Source organism: Castanea sativa, chromosome 7 (genome assembly GCF_040712315.1).
Source record: "Castanea sativa cultivar Marrone di Chiusa Pesio chromosome 7, ASM4071231v1".
Lineage (NCBI taxonomy): Eukaryota > Viridiplantae > Streptophyta > Magnoliopsida > Fagales > Fagaceae > Castanea > Castanea sativa.
The window spans coordinates 37714776-37733518 of NC_134019.1; the positions used below are offsets into that span (position 1 = coordinate 37714776).

An 18743-nucleotide genomic window follows, 5' to 3' on the forward strand; every position below is an offset into this window, starting at 1 on the left:
AATTGCCAATGAACCTTGCCTCAATTAATTATCCTTCTTTACAAGCGATAAATGGAAAATGGTGTATTGGATTTAAAACTCATTAGGAACGTGGGTAACTTATTCATTATTATTAAAAAGAAAAAACAAAATATGACTATCAAGTACAAAAAATACTTCTACTTACCACAAGAACAAAGGCAATACACTTCTTCCTGTGGGTTTCCTTTTTTTTTTTTCTTTTTTCTTTTTCTTTTTCTCCCCTAATCTTATTGGTTTTATTTTCACAGGTTGCTGAGGCAGTATCAATAATGAAATTTAACCACCCATGAAGTAATCTTAGATTGTTGGCTCACAGCTGGCTATCTGGACAGTTGTGGAGTCTTCTCTTCCCCCCACCTCACATGTCCCATCAACTTTTTCAACTACTTTTTTTCAGAGTAGATTCCAATGTCCTTTTTTCTCCTTTATTTCTCATTTTCTCATTTTTACACTTTTTTTTTTTAATTTAAAAATAATTTATTTCATCAACTTGTTACTCCATTTTGTTCTATAAATTCCACCCCCAAAACTTTTATAGACCTCTTCCTCTTCTGCTTTCTCTTCCTTGTCTTTCTTTAGCATCACTCTTGCAGATATTCTGGTCTATTTCCCAAATCTCTGAAGAAGCTCTGGCTATCTTCCACTTTCTGAGATTGTGATTTTCTTAGTCACATATTCTCAAGTTGGGTTTCTTTAGTTTCAAAATCCACAACTCATCTTTGGTCAAAAACCTGTTGATTTCTTTCTACTGATCCCTTTGTTCCTTAAAGAACTCAAAAAAATTCCAACTTTTTCATGCTGAGTTGGAGTTTTTGAGTCTATTGCAAAAAACCCAAGTTCCAATTTTTATCAAATATTATTGGTTCTTAAACAAGATTGATCTTCATGCTCAACTTGTTGTTCTTGATGTTTGAGATTCATGTCTCCGATTCTCAGTGAGATTCTCCTTTCTGGGTGTATGATAAATTCCACATTTAGGCGCAGGACACACTTAGTTCAATCCTTCTCAGTCGTGTTCCTTTACTGGTTGTACTACGTTTCATGATATTTGCCAATCTCTGATAAATTAGGCTATATTATTATTATTATATATTAGCTGTATTACTATTATCTGCTATATTAGTGTAATTTAGTATCTGGGTCCTGTTAATCTCTCTCTTAGACTACTCTAATTGTGAAGAAAGCTACAAACTTTGCTGTGGTTTCAACATGGCTTCCTCCAGTGGAACATCTTCAGGGTCATCTTTGCTTCAAAACTCAGGTTCTGAAGAAGACTTGCAAGCTTTGATGGATCAGAGGAAGAGGAAGAGAATGATATCAAACAGAGAATCAGCAAGGCGATCTCGAATGAGGAAACAAAAGCATTTGGATGATCTGGTGGCCCAGGTGGCTGAGCTCAGGAAAGAGAACCATCAGATCATTCAAAATGTCAATATCACCACGCAGCATTACATGAATATTGAGACTGAAAACTCAATACTGAGAGCTCAAGCCAGTGAGCTTAGCCACAGACTACAGGCTCTGAATGATATTATCAATTTCCTGAATGCAAACACTGGTGTTTTTGGAGCTGCTGGCGTTGGGGACTCGAGCACCTTCAGTCCTGAGCCTATTGATAGCTTTTTGAACCCATTGAGTTTGTCATATTTGAACCAGCCTATTATGGCTACTGCAGACATTTTTAATCAGTACTAGTCTCAATGGGCTTCTTGGTTGTAAGATAGAGCAAAAGAGAGGGATTTTGTGTTAGTTTTTATTTAGTGCTTAAGCCTATTTGGTAAGAAATATCACTATGTGGGGGTGTGATTAAGGAATAAACACTATATTAATGTGTTAGTGCAGCTTGAAGCTATTATGGCCTTAGTACTTGGTCTGTAAATGGTGGCTGTTATTGTTGTGTTATTGTACTTGGGTTGTTCTTTTTTCTCTCTTTTTTAGTTGAGATTGTAGTTGTTGGTTGCTGTAAGCTTTATTTTATAATAATAGTGTGCAAGTTTTTGTAATAATCTGCTCAACTTGTGTGAATGCCTAAATACTCTAATAAAAATATATCTTTTTTTTTTTTTTTTTTCCTTTTGTTTGACTAACTCCGTACAAATTATGGTTGAAATTAAAAAATTGTCTTTTTGTATATGTTGACAATTTGTACACAACAATGTGTGGTTCTGAAAATTATGGCAGTCTTCTTGCCAGCTAATTATGCATTATTCATTCTGCCTTGTTTTACCTTGTGGTTTGACAAAGTTAATGGAGAACTAAATACTACAATTTAAACAGTGATCATGTTCTTAATGGAACTCTGAGCTGTCTTTAATTTAGTCCACTTCCCCTTAATTAATATCAATTAGTTATCAGATTTACTCCTTAATCAGCATCAATGTCATCATGTGCAACATTCACAACCTCATGGAGTTATCATGCCTGGGTTAGTAAAATGGTAATGTTATCTTTTTGTGGTACGGCATGGTTATTGTTCGAATTTTACTTTATTCTCAGCCACTATCTATCCATCTATTTATCATTAAAATAGATAGATAATAAATCACAATGCGATATGGTTATTGTTCGAATTCCACCTTATTCTCGCCCATTATCTATCCATCTATCTATCATTATAATCCATCTATCTATCATTAAAATAAACAATAAATTACAACGATATGCAAAGGATTGGAACTTAGAGATATTCTAGAGCTTTTAGAGTTAGAGCATTTGCATAGAGTCATGTACACCAGATTACACAAAAATAGCCACACATCTGGTTGTACATCACTATTCAAAAGATTCTAAAAGCAACAGTTCTCTTCTAAATACACGTGAGAGTTGCAACTTTTATAAATCTTTTATCTTCTTTTTTATTTACCCGCTCTGCTCTCTAGCACTCTCTCTTCTCTAGCCCTCTCTTTTTATCGTTTTATCTAGGAGTCAATTTTCTCTCAACATCAAGTTGAACAAATACTATCACCTGCACCATTTATTAACACTGATTTGGAATTTATTTAAATTATTGATGATTGGTAAAATCAAATTCATTCATTTTACTATAAATTGATAGGATTTTATGAACTTTGTGTTATAGTTACTTAGGAATTCTAAATGGTCTTAATCCATAGATCGATAATTGATAGTTTTTTTTTTTTTTTTTGAGTAAAAGGTAAGGAAACTTTATTAATTTAAATCTTTTGAAATATAGCCTCCAAATCAGGCGGTAGCCTAGTAGCTCTTTTTCAAAACATCTAAACATGTAGATAAAACTGCTCTTCTAGAAAAGGCATGGGCTAAACAATTGCCCTTTCTTTTAATATGCCCAAATTTACTTGCTAGTTCTTTCTTTCTCTATGTGTATGTACTCGCATAACACATTTGCAAATCACAAGTGAAGTTCTAAAAGGCATTGTATAAGTTAGGTTCACTTCACTTCATAACTTTGTAATTGGTAATTCTTAAACAAATCACCATTAGGTTGCTTTGTATTCTATCTTTATATTTTTTCACAATATAGTTATAGATTAATAACTAACTTATCTCTAAACTTTTTTTTTTTTTTTACTTTTAAATTTAAACCTAGAAAATAAATTTGTACAGTAAATGAAAATTCGATTGACATTATATTTTTTGGTATAATAGAACGTGTGAATTAGTGATGATATTATAAAATACTTATTTAATAAAACAAATATTGAATAATATGATATTACAAAAAAAGATGCGTGAAACTTGTATATATGGGATGGTTTTGTAACTTTAGTTTTACAGTCTCATGTAAAGAAGGACAGTCAAAGTCAAAATGACTCTCTCAAATGCAACCAAAAAAAAAAAAAAAGATTTTTTATTTTTAGCACAAGTTAAGATGCAAAGAATTGGAGTAATTAAATCTCCAAGTTTGCGCTATTAATCATGGTGCTCACAATATTTTTTTCTCTAATTTTATAAATATAATAGAATTTGAATGTCATTATACATAAACTGATTTACAATATTCAATAGAATTTGAAAAACTTTACGGATTGAGAATTTTATCAATTAAAGAACAAATCTTAAAAGTGGGTTGAGTACAAAAGACACCTACATTTGCTTTCTTCTCATAGGAATTGCTGTATTGGGTCTAATTGCGATAGTGTTTGTTATATAATGTAATCATTATATACTTTTTTTTTTTTATGGAATGTAATCATCATATACTTATATGTGAAAGAGACATGGTTTAAATAATTTCTATTAAAATAGGGAGAAGTCAAGTTAATCCAGGCTTTGTTTTTCATGTGGTTTGCAATTCTACTTGGGAACTGCCCATAGGTTTCTTTGTGGTTAAAGTTATCTATTTTATAGATAAAAATGAAAGCTTGATTAGAAATTTATAATTTAATTTTGCTTTTTTTTTTTTCATTCTTCTTCAATCATTCTTAATTAATAAATAATTTCACAATTTTATTAAGAATGTTGTTAGTTATGTAACTTGTGAGTCACTACGCCTTTTTTTATAAAAATAAAATAAAATAAATAATTTCATAATTTTTGGCTTTCCTCTCCTTCTAGAGAAATTACTAGGTCCACCAAGAGGACTGCTAACGTGGTCCTCCCTGGCATCCTAACCAATAAAATGCTGTTATTTATGCAAATGTGACATCATTTGGTAATTTTTATTTTTTATTCCTTGTGCTGATTAAGAAGCTCACATATATATTTGCATAGACGACATCATCTCATTAGTCAGGGTGGACCACATCAGTAGTCCTCCCGGTGTAAATAATAATTTATCCTCCTTCTACATCAAACTGGTTCAATTGCCTCATACAATTAATTATTTCCTTATATACCTGCTCTTTCATTATTTTTTTCCCACTTATTAAACTTTCGGTTTTTCCCATTAATTGATGCTTTTTTTGGCTCATTCCCCCCCCCCCCCCTTTCCCAAACTTCATTCTCCTCCATTCTATTCTTCTTCCCTCCATCAAACCAAATCAACTCTTCTTGTATTTCTTCCCTTTTAACTCTTTCTCATTCATTGCCCCAAAACACATATTTTTAGATTTGCATATGTTATCTCTCTATTCCATTATAACCTCTTTGTTTACCTGCTTTTTCATTATTTTATTTCAACTCTATCTCATTTCTTATCATGTTCCATTTGAAACAAGTGAATTGGATTTTTGTTACATCATCATTAGTTAAATATAAATTAAGTGTTGTCATTTTGGTAATTATTGATGACATAGAAAAATTTAATCCATCTATTTCAAAGTAGGAAAGAAATTATTTTAGAAACTAATATTGAGTGTTGTCAACTAATATTGAGTGTCTTTCATTATTTTATTTCAACTCTATCTCATTTCTTATCGTGTTCCATTTGAAACAAGTGAATTGGACTTTTGTTACGCCATCATTAGTTAAATATAAATTGAGTGTTGTCATTTTGGTAATTATTGATGATATAGCAAAATTTAATCCATCTATTTCAAAGTAGAAATAAATTATTTTAGAAACTAATATCAGAATAATCCAAATAACTTTAGAGAATCTTAATCCACAATAATTAAACACAAAAACAAATGAAAATGAACAAAGAGGGAGAGATAGAGATGAAGAGAAAAAAAATTTAAATAAAATATATTAAGTTTCTAATTAACGAAAGCTCCTATAACATTTGTTACTAAATTATTCTAAAAATTTTTTAATTCTACTTTCATAAAAAATATAAAAAATTAATTATATTTTTACTTTTCGATAAAAAAAATTATTTAAAAAATTATATAAACTGACATCTTTTTAAGCTATCAAAGATTACATGGTTAAAAAGTATTAGTAGTAAAATGTCAGATCTAGGCCTCATTGGTTTCTATAAAAAGAGCTGAAATGGGAGAGATCATGTTGTTGAGGAACAAGTCACACGTGCAGGGAACAATATTTTCAGTGCAAGTACTCAAATTCACATGATTCGGTTCAAAAAATAAAGTTACCGTTTTTTTTTTTTTTGAGTTCTGTCAGATCTACCTGTACTATTATCAGACACAAATACTTTACTATAATTGGAGAGTGCGGCTGTGTCCAAATACATGGAATGTCTAATTTCAGAACAAGCAAAAAATTGTTATAAAAATATGTTAAAAAAATGATCATACACAAAAATATATGTGGTTCGATAATTGCAGTGATTTTCACTATATTAAGAAAAAAATACAAAAATAATTATAAAATAATATTTTCACAATAAATTATAAATAGTTAATTGCTATTGGTTCAAATTTGAATTTATCACTGAAATTAATTTTTTGTCATAACAATAACAACTAGTAACTATTTGCTACTTAAAATTTGTTGTGAAAATATTATGGACATAACATTATATATATATATATATAATTTAAATATTTCATAAAATATCTCATTTAAAACCGCCACTCTTCCAAATTGGTTTAGGTTACAAACCGGATTGAACACAAAACAAGACTTTATATAGCCCAAGATCAAGTATTTTTTTGATTTACTTTTTGTTACATGACATTTTAGAGAAATGGTTTAGTTAATTGGTGTCTTAGGTAATTTGTTAAAGGCTGTTTTTTATAATACAATTGATTGATTTTTATTTTATTTTATAAGAAGTCAACCCACTTTCAATAAAAGGATATTTGATTATTAATTTTGCTACTTTTCAATAAAGATGGGATGCATTTGAAGTTGTTCACGAATGCACATAGGCGCTTGTTAACAAACGCCTTACACAAAGGCTAAAATGTTCCACTAACACAAGTTTACAAGAAAATTATTTGATAGAAGTGAAAAAAGAAAAAAAAGAAGAGTAAAGAAACAGACTTGACTCAACTAGGACATACATGTTTCGATTGGTGCATATTTACATAGAAAGTTGAGTTGTTTGGGTGTGTTTGCCAATATTGCCAATCTTTACTATAGATGGATTACTTGCTAAACAGCATAAATTTGACAACCATACAAGCTGAAAATATGTGTCCCTCCACTAAAAAAATCAATACTAACTCATACCAACGATTGATAGAGATTGAGTTGGAGGATATTGGTAGATTTTTTTTTCTTACTTAAAAACTTTTTGCTATTGGTTTGAATTTAATTGTTGAAATACAGAATAGTAGCTACTATTCTACAAGTTTAATAGGGACGGAACCAGGATTCAAACTTAAGGGGGGCCGAAGTTCTTTGTTGAAATATTTTAAAAAATTGGAATATCAATACTAGAGATTAACAAAGTTGCATGTTAGTATTAATTTGTTAATTATTATTTGTAGTCAATTGACATGTATTAATATTTTCAAAGTCTAACTAATGTTTGGATAAAGCGATCAATATGTGGCATAAGAATTGTCTCTATGAGTATGAGGTTGGAGTCATTTGAGAGGAGAATAAAGCTCTCAAGTGAGAGGGATAAATTGGGTAAATGTTATTGGGTTTTTGTGTTTTTTTTTTTTTTTTGTTAGGATTTGTAATTGATTTGCTGATATTGTTTTTGCTTAGACCAACTTTATGATTTGTCAAAAGATTTTCTTATTATTTGGATATGTGCAATTTTTTTAATAGATTTTTCTTGTTATATATTAGTTGGATTTCTTGGGTTAGTTTGTAAATTTTTTGAAAAAGGGGGCCAAGTACATAAATTTAAGAGCCGGAATTAATTTTATTTTATTTTTTGTTAATATACATACTAGTATTTTTTTTTTTCAAAGGTTGAAGGAGGGGGGGGGGGGGGGGGGGGGGGCCCCCCTCTGCCCTTGAGTAGTTTCGTCCTTGCTGCCAAAGTTATCTTACACATCAATTACATGTAAAAGTAATCGCATTTTCTGTGTGTGTTTTAACTTTTAATGGCTTTAGTAGTATCATCAGTTGAGCAAGAAAGTTTCATTATAATTGTTCTTTCAAGAACACAAGTAGCCAGGTGCTATTCGGCATGCGGTTAGAAAGTAGAAAACACATTGGATCTCCAACAAGCATATGCCATCATATTTACAGAAAAAAATAAGTTTATAAGGATATCATATACCCTATTTCAAATCCATTCCAACTAATGTACTAAGTTGTGATTGGTGTATAATCGTAATAGCGTCTATAGGGGGCTAATATGTGACGTTTCTCCTATTATTTGTTGACAACTTAACAAGATGTGGACTTAGGTATGCCGTGAGAAAATTTAGAGACAATTTTTATTACAACTATGATATAGTTGATTGTAAGTATTAGAGAAAAATTGTTAAATTTATGTGTAAGTGATTATCTACCGCTCGAAATCATTATTGCTTCAATAAAATATAACAAATGACGTGAACCTAAAAGAACGGCTGTAGAATTTTTGTTATAAAAATGTAGTAGGTGTAAAGGCTATAAGTTAAATCTTCTAGGCCATGATTGCCTATGAAGATATAGACAAATAAGCAAATAATTGATGCAAGTAAACAGAAAATAACAGTAAACGAAGAATAAACATTTCCGAGTAGTTAGTGGGTAAAGGAGAAACGAGGAATTCAACAGTTAAATTTAATCACCACTATTTTGTCTTGTTTTGTTTTATTTTTTCTGTTGAATAAAAAAAAAAAATCTCCGGTATTTATTTATTTTTCTTGGTAATATCACTTAAATTCAACATTAAAATTGTCGAATTCACATTTTGTTTTTTTTATTGTATATATATTTTTAATCTCAATCATGCGTAAGGGAAGGTGACTTTGGCATTTTTAGGGTGTCTTCTCGAAGACATGATTAAGAGTAAGGAATAGGAATCTCATGGAAGAATTGTATAAATAGTGAAAGAATTCTTTGTACTTTTGAATAAAGATATAATTAAAAATTCATATAAAATGCCTTTATTTCAAACCGGTTTATTTTTTACTGTGATAAATTACTAATTGTCTAAAAAATTTAAGAAGTCAAGAAAAGACGAAATTAATCACTTAACTAGTAAACTAGTTTTCATTAAAAAAAAAAAAAAACATTTAACTAGTATTTTAACAGCACCCCTCACTGGCATGCCTAAACTCCCCTGTAATGAGGAGGGCCTAACACACGGGAGTCTTAATATTTTTAAATAGAATGTAGAGTAGAAATAAGGTTTAGAATCAAGATCCCGTGCTCTGATACTAAGAGGTATTACAAAGTACCAAAAAAAAAAAAAAAACGTAAACCGTCATAAAAATGATGTAATTCATCAACAAACCATTATTTTAATACATTGTATTATACTTTGAACATGATCATATACAAAGGGTAAAAGTGGCAAAACGTAAATGAACATATACAGCACCCAACTAGTGAACAAGAAAAAAAATGTATAGAAGATGAAACTGTTTCCATTTCTAATTAGACATTCATAAAAGCACCCAACAGGTGAAAAAAGATTGATGAACATGAGCACTTTATGTGTGAAGAGAAAGCAAATTGAAACAGCAAGTGGGCTCCAAACTTGATTTTTTGTTGAGAGAGAAAGAGAGGGTGTAGCTTTCTTTAGATTCCATTACCAATTGCACTTCTCTTCTCAAATAAAGAAAATAAAAAAGAAAGATAAAGATAAAGACAAAAGCTTTTCTTTTAAAAAGAGAAATTAAAACCATTAAAATAAAGGGTCGTATTGTCATGCACACTGTTATGAGCCTATTTTTTGAGCTGAAATAGTTAGTATTTTTTATTTATAATATATTACTAATTTTGCAGTTTAAACTATTTTTTCTCAAATCTTCAAGCATTTTGTGTATAGAGAAGTGTCAATTAAGCTACAAAAGTTCCATGTGATTTCTAAAGTTAAACTGGAATCTTGAATTGAACATAATTTTAAAATTAAAATTGTGTTTTCATGCTTATGATTTCAGTCTAAAAAATGTGTGTAACTATTTTTGTCTTAAGCATCCTTTTCTTTCAATGACCCATTTTTCTTCCACAAAAATACAAAACATTGGAAGGAGACAAGGGCTGTCATGAAGACGATATGGTCACAATCTAAATCATGGTTCCGTAAGCACTTTTGCAACTAATATACTTTCCTTAAATCTCTTTTTTCAAGTGAACCATGTTAATGTAATGTAAGTTAGTCAATAATCATAAAAGACAAAACAAATTAGCACGCCTATTGAAATGGCCAAATTATTCTTGTATTCGTCAGCTGTGTCTAATATATAAATAATAATAGTTTGGGCTTTGCTGGAAAACATGTGGTGGGCACTAATTATTATAATAAAATAAAATCAGATAAAAAATATATGATCAATTAACTTATATGAGATTAAACAAAAAATAATAATAACTATACCTTGTGACTTGTGTGCCAACTGCCAAGGTACATTTAGAAATTCCAGCTATATGACCACAGCACATAGTCAAACAAAGAAGTGATTTGAATACATATCTATTAATTAGTTAAAAATACTATAAATTTAACTATATAAGTTTTGCAAATGGAGGTGTCATCTTATAAATACAAAATAAAAAATTATTTATTATGTTGTTGACATGACATTAATAACATATGTTGTCATGTTAGCTCACAAATTTATTTATTTATTGTAAAACTATTAATAAATTTAATATATAAGTAACTTAATTTTGAGTATTTGATTATCATTTTTTATTTTTTGCATAAATCATCACGACAGTGGTGCATGGTGTAAAAAGAAAAAAAAAGGCAAACAGTCTGACTATATATATTATATCTAAAATAGTTAGAAAGTACAATGTGGTTATTCTCTTGGTGTTATTTAGGGCTCAGAGATTTTTGAGTGGGAATAGATCCTTGTCATAATTGTATTTTTCATTACAAAAAAATGTAAAAAAATCAAAACTTTTTTGGGGGGGGGGGGGGTCCGAAAAGGTTAAAAAAAGCATGCAATTATGAAGAATGGACCCATGATAGGAATTGGTAGGTTGGCATGTATGTTTTGAAGTTAACAGGAGATCATATAAAGATTTAGAGACCAATATTAAATTATTGGAAAAGAGCCAGAAATTATAATCAATTGCTTTACTTAGAAATGCCCTTTGGCAGATCTTCAAGCTAAGCTATACAATTTATTTATTTTACTACCACTATAAGATACATATATTAGTGGCTACATTTGAAGTAGCTTCACCTTTTTTTTTTTATTTAATTATTATTTTTTGTGGTTTTGTGCTAAATATTCCTTCTTTCTAGATTAACTATAAATTTAAATGAAGAAACAATGGGCCAACATAAAATTAGAAAAAAAAGGGGTCAAGTGTCTTTTATGATGAAATAGATTATTTGATGAGAGCATGAACAATGCAATGCATGAGTGTTATATATATAAGGAGATGGTTCTAGAAAAACTCAGTGGGACTGTGACAAACAAAGCTCTTTTTTATTTATTTATTTTTTTTCTGATGAGAATAAAAATGGTGAAGTGACAAACAAAACTGACCATCACCATTATTACATTTTTATGTTTTGAAAAGGTTTTAGATTTTAAAATAAAAATAGAGGCACGCTTGCAAGTAGCTCATCCATCTCATATCATGCAAATATCTTGGATGAAGACAAAATTAAAAACATAAAAAGTGTTTCTTTTCAACCACCCCATGATGAAATGCTTCTCTTAAAATTTTTTTTTTCATTTTTTTCTAAATTGTTTGGTTGAGTGGATAAATACACTGCCAAGTACACCTTAAAAAGAGTATTTTTGACCCTTCAACATACTTGCATCATATACATATATCAGTCAATAACTTATAAAATGCACGAAAAATATTCAACAAAATCTACATTTTTTTTTTGTTTAAATATGAAATTTGATAAAAGTATGGACTTCTTAACCGGCCTTTATTATAATTGTGTTTGTTTATGGATTTATCTATTTATTATATACTATTAAAATAAGATATGGCGTGAAAAATTTTAATGGAAGGTTTAAATATAAAGAATTTAAATATATTAAAAAAATCAAAAAAATGTTTTATAAAATTGTGAGGCTTCAAAAAATTATATGGTAGTAGTCTTTGAGCCCGCACGTGACTCAAAGGTTCTTCTATTTTTTATGGTAAAAGTTAATAATTTACATTTTTTTTTTTATAATTTAGAAATATATATATATTTCATTTTTCAAACAAATAAAAATGATAAACTTTAGAGATAAACAATAAATGAGAAAAGATAATATTTTTAGGAGTTTTTTTATTATTATTATTTTTTTTTATAGGAGGAGTTTTCTTTTTGAATTCAAATTGAAACTTGTTATTTGACATTTATAATCCTATTTCTAAATGAAGTTACCTTTCATTAATGAGAGTATTTCTGAACCATGTAACTTCTTTTTTGAACGTGAAGGAGAAAAAAATCATAACTTTTAGGAGTTCTCTTTTTGAATTCAAGATGAAATTTTTTATTTGATATTTATAACCCTATTTCTAAATAAAGTCATCATTCATTAATGATGGTATTTTTGATCTACATAAAAATCCAGTTGAAAGAGGAAAATCTTCTTATATATAGTAATGATAATATGATAGAATCAACTAAAAGTAAAATATTTTTGGTTTTAAGTAATGTTTTGAATTCTATTTTGAAAATCATTTTGATTTAGCTACTAAAACATAATATTTTGATATCAAGCTACACTAATATATCATTTAGGATTATCACTTAACAATAACTTTAACAGAATTTCATAGTCATGTAATTCTGTTAACCAAAATAAATTCATAAAAATAAGTTCATAAATTCCAACACATAAAAGTACAACTCAGAAAAGAATTTCATTAGAATGGTTGAAATTTAGTTGGAATGGCCAGTACAATCCTCCACAAATTTGAATGTATAAACCTAAAAAGATACTAAACAATGGATAAAGTGAAGAAAAGGAAGGTGAATTTAGGTTAGGTTAGTTCCTTAAAATCCAAAATATGAGCTCCAAGAGAAAAAAGCAACTATGGTCTATGGGATCAACACTATAGTGTAGAGTACTGTAGTGTAGACCCATCTCAAATTTTTTTTTTTAAAGAAGGAATAATGTGTGATGAAATCTCTCGTCATGTTTTTTTCGTTTTGGATTTAATTGCATATTGGAAAGTAGTGTTAAGGACACATAATTATTTGAGACCTAAAGGACATTTAGTTTGTGAGTTGTGACTTGTAAGGCATGCATGTGGTGGGCAGCCTTGCACTTAAAAGGCTCACGGGAATTCTAGAGTACCCTTTGTCATGGAATTCTAGATTTTTGTTTGGTGGATGTTCCTACAAGCTCCTACCTTAAAACAATTGTTAATAAATTATTTTAAAAAATTTTTAATGTCGTTTTTATGAAAGATATAAAAAGTTGTAAAAAAAATAATTGTTTTTTCTCTTCTTATAAAAATCTTCAATGCTTTTAAGATATATGTTAACTTTTTCTTATTAATATTATTAGTATATTGCATAATTGAAACTTATTATAATAAAATTTTAACACTCATGATAAATTATGTAAATGTGATATTATACCAATCACAATTATCATATTATATTACTAAATTAATTTTTTTTCTTTTTTTCTAAATTGTTAGGTTGAGTGGATAAATACACTGTTAAGTACACCTTAAAATTTAAAAAGAGTATTTATAACCCTTCAACATAGTTGCATTATATACATATTTAACTTATAAAATGCACGAAAAAAATTCAACAAAATCTACCTTTTTTTTAAAAAGAATATGAAATTTGATAAAAGTATAGAATTGTTAATAGGCCTTTATTATGATTGTGTTTTTTTTATGGATTTATCTATTTAGTATTTACCACTTAAATAAAATATGGCATGAAAAATTTTAACGGAAGGTTTAAATATATTAAAAAAAATTAAAACAATGTTTTATAAAATTGTGAGGCCTCAAAAACTTATATGGTACTAGCCTCTAAGCACGCACGTGCGCGTGCTCAGAAGCCTTTCTATTTTTTCGGTAAAGGTTAATAATTTACATATATTATAATTTATAAATATATATTTTTAATTTTCAAACAAATAAAAATGATAAACTTAAGAGATAAGCCGTAACTATAATTTCTATAAGCTCAGATTTGTAATAAAACAGTAAAACCCAAGAGCTTGTTTAGATCCAAATTTTAAATTACAGCTTGATTGCTTTTATTCTCACTCATCTAAGTGTGGAACAAGAGTAAAAGAAGCGCAATCACCGGATCTACTCTCTAAGCCATAAGCAAGCAAGCAACAATAAATATAAAGCTTAAAGAGTAAAGGAAGATAGATGCAAACACAAAATAACACCAAGACGTATTATAGAAGAGGAAACTGAAGAACTTGATGAAAAACCTCTCCGCGACCCTCCAAGTCAAAATTGATCCACTAGTGAATAAGTTAGAGTACACGAATAATAAAAGACCTTCTAAGCCTAGTCTACCTAATATATTAGAGCCCTCTAAACTCCAGCTACTAATGAACTTCTCGGAGTCGAGTCTTGTCTTCACTAACTTTTTGGATCTCGCAATACGCCCGATTGCATCCGCCAAGCCTCACTGGCTTCTTTTGGCAAATCCCCAAAACTTCCCAAGCTCTAAAACACTCTACACTCTGAAAATGTGTGGGTTGTATTTGAATACAAATCTCTTCTCAAGGTATGACAATGGGAGAAAGAAAGAGATGAGGGTACAATGATTTCTCACTAAGGGTGAGTAGCTCTTTCTCTAGAAGATAGGTGTATTGTGTTGAAAAAACTTATCTAGAGTTTTCTCTCTGAATATAGCCTCTATTACCTTTGTGGGTAATGATGATATATATAGTATGGGTGAAGGGTAAAAAAGTCATACTTGAAATTTTCCAAGCAGAGAGTTTCGCGAGTACCTCACAAGATAGCCTATCTCGCGAAGTACTCGCAAAATGTAGCCTGACACTTGACTCTGCAACTTCTAGCACGTGCTTTTTATGTGCCCTTTTCATAAGAACCTTTCTCGCGAAACTTCTTGCGAGCTAGTCGCTAAACTGCATTGATCTTCATTTTATGCTCGATTATTCACCAACTTAATACAAAACCTAATACAATAAAATCCCACAAAATACAAGAAAATAATTTAATGCACTTACAACACTTTTTGTCACGAAGTAAAGCCAACATAAAATATAGTTGTAAATCACAACTTTGCAATTTCTTTTTTGAACGTGAAGGAAAAAAAAAATCCTAAATTTTATGAATTCTCTTTTTGAATTTAAAATGAAATTTGTTATTTGACATTTATGACTTTATTTCTAAATAAAGTTACCATTCATTAATGAGAGTATTTTTGAACCACGTAAAGTTCAGCTGAAAGATGAAATCCTTTTATATATAGTATAGATATATAATATGATAGGATCAACTAAAAGTAAAATATTTTTGGTTTTAAGTAATGTTTTGAATTTTGTGGGTTCTAATTAGCTCAACTGGTAAAGTCTTTGACGGTTGAATAAGAGATCTGGGTTCAATCTCGGCCTACACCAAAAACTGATTGGTATCTTGGTTAGATGATAATTGATAAAGAGCTATTATCAGGAGTGGATACCATAGATTGAAACTCTCTCTAAAAAAAAAGGTAATGTTTTGAATTCTGTTTCAGAAATCATTTTGGTTTAGCTACTAAAACAGAATATTTTGATATCAACCTACACTAATATATCATTTTAGGATTATTACTTAACAATAACTTTAACAGAACTTCATAGTCATGTAATTCCGTTAACCAAAACAAATTCATAAAAATAAATTCGTAAATTCCAACACATAAAAGTACAAGTCAGAAAAGAATTTCATTAGAATGGTTGAAATCTAGTTGGAATGGCCAGTACAATCCACCACAAATTTGAATGTATTCAAAAAAGAATAGGAGATTTATTGCACAAGTTAATATATTGCAACAGAATGGATTTCAAAAATATAATTTTAAACTAATTGAATATTGAGATTTGAGACGGATAATGTTTCCACTAAATTAGTTTGGAGAAATCTTCTTTAACTCATTACGTAACAATTTATAATACTATCCATGTATATTATTTAAACGACTCACATAATTTATCAAAATATCATATGATTAAAAATACATGTGTATGGTCTTTTTAACCACCACATAGCTTGTTGGAGGAAATTTCCTTCAAACAGGTTTGGAGGTAAGATTTTTCCTATGAATTAGATATGATACACAATCCACAAGTTTGTCCTAAACTCCCAATTTTTTTTTTCTTTATGGTTTATAGCCCATCGAAACATTAAAATAAAATAAGATTGTTGTGGTTGATTCTCTTACGATGACTATCAAATTTTAAAAAAAAAATTAAAGAAATTTACATTTTCTTTTTATACTTAGCTTGGAATGTTAAGACATGAGAATTCCTTTTTTTTTTCTTCTACACTTTACTTTCAATTGTGCCAAGTGGCCTAGTCCCTTCCACCTCCCTTAGCTTTAAAAATAGAGAAGAAGAAAAGGGGTTTACAAGTTAAACCTAAAAAGATACTAAACAATGGATAAAGTGAAGAAAAGGAAGGTGTATTTAGGTTAGGTTAGTTCCTTAAAATCCAAATATTAGGTCCTAAAGAAAAAAGCATCCATGGGATCAACACTATAGTGTAGAGTACTGTAGTGTAGACCCATCTCAATTTTTTTAAGGAATAATGTGTGATGAAATCTCTCGTAATGTTTTTTTCTTTTTGGATTTTTTTTTTTTGAGAAAGTTTTCTTTTTGGATTTGATTGCATGTTGGAAAGTAGTGTTAAAGACACATAATTATTTGAGACCAAAAAGACATTTAGTTTGTGAGTTGTGACTTGTAAGGGCATGCATGTGGTGGCCAGCCTTGCACTTGAAAGGCTCACGGGAATTCTGGAGTACCCTTTGTCAAAAAAATTCTAGATTTTTGTTTTGTGGGATATTAATACAAGTTCCTGCCTTAAAACAATTGTTAATAAATTATTTTAATAAAATTTTTATACCATTTTTATGAAAAATATAAAAAGCCGTAAAGAAATTAATTGTTTTTTATTTTCTTATAAAAATTTTCAATGCCCTTAAGATGTCTGTTAACTTTTTCCTATTAATATTATTAGTATATTGCATAATTGAAACTTATTAGTATAATAAAATTTTCACACTCATGATAAATTATGTAAATGTGATATCATACTAATCACAATAATCATATTATATTACTGAATTATTTTTTTGGGTTGATAAAGGGTGCCATTTGAGATACATATAAGCTCATTTAGCAAAAGTGTAATTTGTCATTCAATGACATTTCTTATTCCATTTATTTACACTGTTTTTTTAGAAAAAAAAAAAAATCTCAAATGTGTGGTGTTTGAGAAAGAATCTCTTACGTCCAATCTATGCAGTGGGGGTTTGAAGATGTTTATTGCTGATGTGCATGTTTCCTACTGGTACTGGTACTAAAAAATTGTGGTTCTTGTTTAATTTGTTCATTTCCTCAATTTTTTTATCTTCAAATGCGTAACAGGTGTACTTAATTAGGAAGAAGCATATTTGATATTAGTTTATTGCTAAGGATGAGTATGAATCAAATACAATTTAAAATTAAAAAGGCATGGGAGAAAGAGAGTGATTTTTTTTCCCTGAAGGGTAAGAGATAATTGCTGAACGATGTAATATATATAGTTTCAGTCCCAAATTGAGACTTTGCCTTGGTATTTGGATCAATTTATGCCATGAAATTGAAAAGCAATTAGCATTGACATATACAACCTAACAACAATATGAATGGAATCATGAAGGACATGTCTCATAGCAGTATTTAAGTATTGTTGTTCAGTTTTTAGTATTATAGAAATATGTGTTTAAGTGTTATTAAAATACGTATCAGAAGTGTTATTGTTGTTTAAACAACTGTGCCAAACAACCCTTTAATATTCTGAAAACGTCATGAGAAAAAAGAAAAAGTGATTATATTGTTTTCTTCTTCCTTGGCTTAATGCTTACCGACCTACACATTGATGTAAGCTTCACACTTTTCTCAGTACTTGGCAAAATGGCACTGGTAGTAGTAAAATTATATGCACATTACTTTACTTCTTTGCTGCTTTTTCTTGCTCTTTTACTTCATCCAATGGACAAGAAGATTAAAGATAAACAAAAGCCCTACTTTGTTTGATCATAACCTTTGGTGATGTAAGAGGATCATTTCTTAATTAGTGTTGTTTATGAACTCATTAAACTAATACTTTAGACTTTAGAGTTTAGACTACACGTAACAAGAGAAAAATGGAATTATAAAGTACGTAATGTTAATGTTAACTTAGACGGATGAATATGTAATGAAATAAAAGAATAATTAGTCTACAAATGATTAAAAACAACTTTCTGATAATGATTTCTTTTTGCTATATCCTCTTAACGCAATGAACGGACCACGTTTTGCTTTTTGGTGACGTTACGTTACCTGATCTTAAGAATGGCCCCCTATTGTTTTTTTTTGATAAGCTACAATTTATTACTGAAGAAAACAAGAGGAAGGTGGATAATCTGCCTTACAGAGAGCCACCAAGGCAGGGAATGGCCCCCCATTGTTAGGTTTAGCCGTTTAGGGTAGGTCCCCTCTACACAAGACCTGATTAGGGATAACAACAGGTGGGATGGGTTCAAATCATGTGTGTTCCCATCTTCATTTGGCCTACTTTCTGTGACAACTGACAAGAAATCTCCATGTGTTGTAGCAAAGAGGGATCGCCTCATTTTGTCATCACTAATGAGGTGATATTGATGAGACAGAGATGGAAAGAAAAAA

At 29.5% G+C, this 18743-nt stretch overlaps 1 protein-coding gene across 1 annotated transcript; it reads left to right on the top strand.

Moving 5' to 3' along the window:
• The first annotated feature begins 454 nt into the window (after positions 1 to 454).
• On the top strand, positions 455 to 2027 carry LOC142644614 (bZIP transcription factor 44-like). Its single transcript, XM_075819194.1, has one exon. The coding sequence runs from the start codon at positions 1231 to 1233 to the stop codon at positions 1714 to 1716; it is 486 nt and encodes a 161-aa protein (XP_075675309.1). The 5' UTR covers positions 455 to 1230; the 3' UTR covers positions 1717 to 2027.
• Positions 2028 to 18743: the final 16716 nt, after the last annotated feature.

Coding starts and splice junctions, on each gene's coding strand:
- LOC142644614 (XM_075819194.1), top strand. CDS start 1,231: ATGGCTTCCTCCAGTGGAACATCTTCAGGGTCATCTTTGCTTCAAAAC.